Source organism: Equus caballus, chromosome 24 (assembly GCF_041296265.1).
Source record: "Equus caballus isolate H_3958 breed thoroughbred chromosome 24, TB-T2T, whole genome shotgun sequence".
NCBI classification, from domain to species: domain Eukaryota; kingdom Metazoa; phylum Chordata; class Mammalia; order Perissodactyla; family Equidae; genus Equus; species Equus caballus.
Window position 1 is genome coordinate 50010001 of NC_091707.1, and position 5860 is coordinate 50015860.

At 48.1% G+C, this 5860-nt stretch overlaps 1 protein-coding gene across 1 annotated transcript in view; it reads right to left on the reverse strand.

Moving 5' to 3' along the window:
* SERPINA9 (serpin family A member 9) overlaps window positions 1–2126 on the reverse strand; it is an 8520-nt gene extending 6394 nt beyond the window's left edge. Inside the window, 1 exon segment of the mRNA XM_023628408.2 lies at window positions 1504–2126. Within this exon segment, the coding sequence (XP_023484176.2) occupies window positions 1504–1993 (490 nt within the window). The 5' untranslated portion in view covers window positions 1994–2126.
* Between the last annotated feature and the right edge of the window lie 3734 nt (window positions 2127–5860).

Genomic DNA, 5860 nt, shown 5'->3' on the forward strand with positions numbered 1-5860 from the left:
CAGGAAAAGATGCTCCACATCATATGTCATCAGAGAAATGCAAATTAAAACAATAATGGGATATCACGACACACCTATCCAAATGGCCAAAATCTGGAACACTGACAACACCAAATGCTGGCAAGGACGTGGAGCAACAGGAATTCTCATACATTTCTGCAGGGAACGCAAACTGGTTCAGCCACTTTGGAAGACAGTGGTGGTTTCTTTCAAAACCAAACACACTTTTGCCATGCAATCCCACAATCATGCTCCTTAGTATAGGAATTTAAAACTTATGTCCACATAAAAACCTGCACATATTATATGATTCTATTTATACGAAAGGTACAGAATACGAAAAACTGTAGAGACAGGAAGTAGATTATTTGTTGCTGGGGAGAAGAGCAGGAATGTGAAGTGACTGCTAATGGATAAGGGGTTTCTTTTTGAGACGATGAAAATGTTCTGGCATTACATAGTGGAGGTGTTTCTACAACCTTTGGATATACTAAAATCCAGTAACCACTGAAGTGTGTACTTTAAAATTATGAACTTTATGATAAGAGATTAAAATTTCAATAAAAAATAAAATAAAGTTAAACAGAACAACATATACAGAGTACAGGAAACTTAGTAGAGACTCGAAGCATAGTATTTCTTTTCCCTTCTCCTCCCTCCTTGCAGAATGGCTGGATAGATGGGTGAAAGATAGGTGAATGAGTGGATAGAGGGACAAATGGATAGATAAATGGGTGGATGGATGAATGGAAGGAAGGAGAAAGGAAGGGGAGGGCAGGGAGGGAGAGAAGGTACAATAGCATCCATGACAACTCTGCCTGGAGAGTCCAGGCACTTCACCCAGAAGCACAACCCTGTGAAGTTGGCTTTATCATCCATCCATCCAGTCAGCATAGAGGCCGGCACACATCAGCCATTCATTACATGGTAATCTTTTAAATCAATACGCCCAGCATCATGGAGCAAGTAAGGGACAGAGGTGGAATTCAAACCCAGGGCTGTTCATTTAAAGCCAGTGCTCATTCTACTGCAACACAGTGTCTTTGTCAATTGTAAAGCTCTTGACAGACGTCCAGGGGACGTGAGTGACAGTTATACTGGCCTGTCTGCACTTCCACACCTATGAAAGTGTTCTCACCTTTGGATTTGCTTCTTAAACTGGGTTATCAGAGAGCTCGGTGTCCTTCCTGAAAAACTGTACAGAACAGTGGGGCAGCTGCTGGTTGCAAGAATTGAGGTCCTTTTCCCTAAGCTAACTTCCAGGAGATTTTTCCCATGGGCTGCCCACTGAGCTCAATGTCAGCCCCTCAGGACACATAATCAGGCTACCCAAATATCGAGTTATCTTAGAGCTCAATGAGTCCCCACTGGAACTGATACTAAAACTAGTTGGAACTCGGGTCTTCCATTACTCCACCCTGCTGTTTAGGGTTTGCTTATTTGACTAGCGGACAAAAAAAGCAACAGAATGTTAAAATCAAAACCAACCTCTTAGAGCTTTACCCTTAAAGAAAATGTGGTTCTCCAGGACCATGGCTGTCAGAAGTTCAAGGCATTGAATTAAGTCCACAACCTTTCCTTTGGTCTCCTTCTCCACGTAGCTGTCGATCCTCTCCCAGGCAGTGGAGGTGGTGGAGAAATCTGTAGAGAGGACTTCTGACTCATACAGCCTCTTAACATTGTCCTAGAAATTTTTCTGCAGCTCCTTTTTGATGAAGAGGACACTCTCCATCTTCAAGTCCAGGTCTTTGCTGGGGACACTGAGTGCGTGGACCAGGAGCTGGCAGCCCTGGTGGATGGCAGGCTCTGACGTGTGTGTGAGATTGGAGCCCAGGCTCTGGAGGATCTGGGTTTTGGTGGCTGAGCGGGCCCCTAGTGAGAGCATAACCAGGGAAGCAGAGACAGTCATTGGGGAGAAGATGTTCTTACTTGGGGTCTTCAATGCCAGCTTCCAGTATAGTCGGAAGGCGAAGTTGGTGTTGCTGGAAGACATTTGAAAGGTGGGGCTGCTCTTTGTGGAGGAAGGAGGGGGGACCCCTCTGCTGGAGGGACCGGATGGGGGCACACAATAGATGGGAGCACCGAGGCCGACTACTAAGACAACTCGATAAAAGGAAGATGCCGTTTTGGAACGAAATAAGTCTGCAAGAGAGGAAAGAACCGTTAAGGGGAAGTAAGCTGAGGGTCCATCCCTGAATCAGAGACCTTGCAACATCCCGCACCGTTAGTGATAGAATGGGGACCAACAGGACAGTTAACAGAGCTGTTCTCTTATGTAACCTCATTTGATTCTCGCGATAACCCCACAATGTACATAGTATTATTGTCTTCACTTTACAAATGAGTGAACAGCCCCCAGAGAGGTTGTGTAAGTTACCCGAGGTCATACAGCTAGTCTGTGTTCTAGCTAGGCTTCAAAGTCAGGTCTCAAATCCCACATCCCACGCTCTTTGCCATTTCTGCTTTAAGGGCTTATTTTTCAGGAAGAGAGATGATGAAAGCAGATTGCAAAGTCCCAGTCTTAGCAGCCAGAATGATCTCTTACCTCCCAGAGAGCCCTCCAAACACTCTTTATCCGTTTGTATAGATCTGATCATTTTCTAGCCATGGCTGGCCCTCCCCAGCCACAGGCATTTACTGCCATGTTGAGGTCCCTCAAAAAGTGGAAACGCAGAGCCGAAGGCTGTCCTGGAAGTTTGGTCTTCCAGGGACCTCGAGTGAGGCTGGCCAGTTGCGGGGAGCCACTGGTTCCAGCCACAACTGCCTCCTCCCCCCGCAGGCCTAGCCCAGCAAGGCTTTGGCACCAGGAGGATTTCAAACTAAAGGACCCGATCGGAAGCTAGTCCTTTTGGAGTAGGACAGGGCTGGGCTTGCGTGCATCAACTCTGATGTTCGTGGCGGGCAGTTTTTTACCTCTCTGAATGTCAGTGTTCCTATTCTGCGCTGTAACAGAGGGACGATTATCTGCACCTTACAGAGTCATCCAGAGGATTCATGCAATAAGGTCTCTTGTCTATGTCAGGCCAGTCCAAACGTGATAGCCACGTTCCCAACCACCTCTTTGTGGAAACTGAATGTGTGTCAATTGAATACCATTTTCTCGTACTAGATGAGACGAAATTAGAAGGAAGTATGTGAAGAATCTCTGGCTGAATGAGCAATTCCTTTGGGAAATGGTAAAGTTCTCTCCGTTTCCGTTGATCTGATTCATCGATTTTTGTTTTGTAGTTTTGTGTCTGTTGTTTGACTCTCTAAGTGACAAATTGAAATGGCAAGCAATAGGATATATTGGAGTATATGAGGAAGCCATTTGGTATAAACCTAATTCGGCCTGAACTTGTCTTTCCAAAAGGGCCTGACCGAGGCCGTTGAGCATGCATTGTATATCTGCTTTAGAGATTCCCTATGGCGAGAGCAAAGGCCCTTGAGATAAAGGTGCAACTTCCCTCCCCCTCCCAACGTTGGCGTCTCCTTAAAGATTAAGCATGTTTCTTTAGGCTGGGAACCGATTGCAGTGCTCATCTGTGACCCCCCCAGCCCGAGGCAACACACCTGCCACCCCGCGGCGTTCACTGAGACAGCAGACCTATCTGCCGTTTTCATCAATTGCTGTGCTGACAGAGCAGCCTCGCGACTATTGTAAAAGGGACATTTCAATCATATGTGAAACATACTCTTTGAGGGTATATAACCACCCTGTATACCCCCACTTCTTTGGAGTGCTCTGTTCCTTTGTGGAAAGACTCTCCCGGGTTATAATCCTCAGATTTAAGCTCAGAATAAACTCACCCAAATTTTCATTTATAGATTGGTTATGGATTATTTTCGTCAACAGCTCTAAGCTACACTCACATATATTCACCCACATACCAGATTCTTCATCCACATGTTTGTTCTAAACCGACCTCCAAGCTACCCCCACCCTGAGCCTGCTCCTTCTTTCTCCTTCTCCAGGTGGTCACGTCACCCACGCCGTCATCCAAGACAGAAAACTGACCATCACTTTGCACTCCTGAGCCATCCGGGGGTGGGGGGGAGGGGTCAACTGTTCTACCTTCTTGAGACATCGCAAGCCCCACCTTCTCTCCATCTCCTTGCCCCGCCCTTGGTCCAGACTCTCCTCATCTCTTCCGTGGACAGCCCTGAAGACATCTAGACTATCTTCCTCCCTCTGGCCATGTTCCCTCAAATCAATTTTTCTCAGGGTTGCCAGAGTGAACTCCACCAGCCTGACTCTGGGCAAAGACCGTCTCTTGGGGGATGCAGGCAAAACCCTCCGTAGGGCACATGCCCTCCGAGAGTTGACCCCTTCCCCTCTCTTCGACCCCACTGCCCACCAGTACACCCATCTTCAGTCCTCCTGCACGCTACAGCAACAGCCAACTGCCCATGAGCTCCTTCGCTACAGCCCGTCTCCCCTCCCCCCACCCCACCCCCTACTACCAAAGCTTCTACGCCTCGGCTGGCTAAGCCTGATTCCTTTCCTGGGACACCCCCTCCTCTTGCCCATGGAAAAGCCCTTCTTTCTTTCTCTTGAAAACTCTACTTGGCCATGACCTTCTTGAGAGGTCCTTTCCAACCTTCCTGCCTGTTATAACTTCATCGCTCTCTCCCTTCTCTCCTCCCCTACTTCTGAAACCTGATTCTACTTCCATCACTGCGTGGATTATCATTGACTACGTGCGGGTCTTTCTAGTAATCTGTAGGTTCTTTGGGGATAGGGATCATTTATTTCTTGCATTCAATACCTTAAGTTGGACATGTTAACTCATTCGGGCTCTATAGGAGGCACTGGGGCTACAGTGGAGGACAGGGAAACAGAGTCCTTTCCCTTAAAGATCTTATTGGGGGCTGGACAATTGGCAAATACCACCAGGTGTGAGAAGAGAATGTGATGGGTAAGTACAAGCTTTGGGAATACCTATCTCACAGTAAGGACAGCTTTACCGGAAATGACAGCTCATTAAGACTTGAAAAATGTTAGCATGGGAAAGGGGACGAGAGGAGAAGAGAGGTTTAGGCCAAGAGAACTGCCTGTGCAAGGTCGATGTGACGAGCAGAAGAGAGTCCGTGAAATGCAATCTCAATACTAGAGGGGCTGGTGGGAAAGAGGACGACGGGCGTTGAGGGACAGGCTGCCGACATGAAAGGCCACGTGCAGGGATGTACAGACTGGACTCAGGGCCTTGGGGTCCACAATGGGGACTGATGCAGAGGACTGCCTCAATCAGAAGGAAGTTTCAAGGACTATTCTGGCAGCTAGATGTGTCCTTCATTGCTCTACCCACCCCCGGCACACAGCAGTGTGCAATGTAGGGCCTCAACAGACACTTGGTGCACCCACCTGAGTCGGAAGAGCGTTTACACCAGTGTCAGAACCAGGGTGGAACGGAACGAAGGAGAGACGAAAGTAGGCCTAAAACCCTGAGTTTCTCCTATTCAATGAGCTCTGTGTCAGGCTGGGGGTCTTCAGGAAGCCATGTGAGAATGTGGGGTCTGCAGAACCACTGGCCTCAGTGATTGAGTAGCAGCATTTGATCCTGACAGCCAACCAGGAGTCAGAGCCTAAGCAAGACCAGTGATTTCCTCCCAACCTCAGAGCAATAGATTACGTTTAAAGAAGGGCAGCCTTGTGCAAGCACCTGTGCATTGCGTCATGTCCCTGAGTCTTGCGCTCCCCTGTCTGTGAAAGATGGTGGCTCTTAGGAGAAGGTGAGACAGTCTGTATAGCGCCCAGCATGGCGTCCGACCCACAGCAGGCATGAGATCAAAGCTGCTTCTCCGTCGTGCCTCTTCTGATTTTACGTTCTTCCCTTGGAAGTGAGGTGAAGGGACAGGTTTGTCCCTGGATATTTGTGAC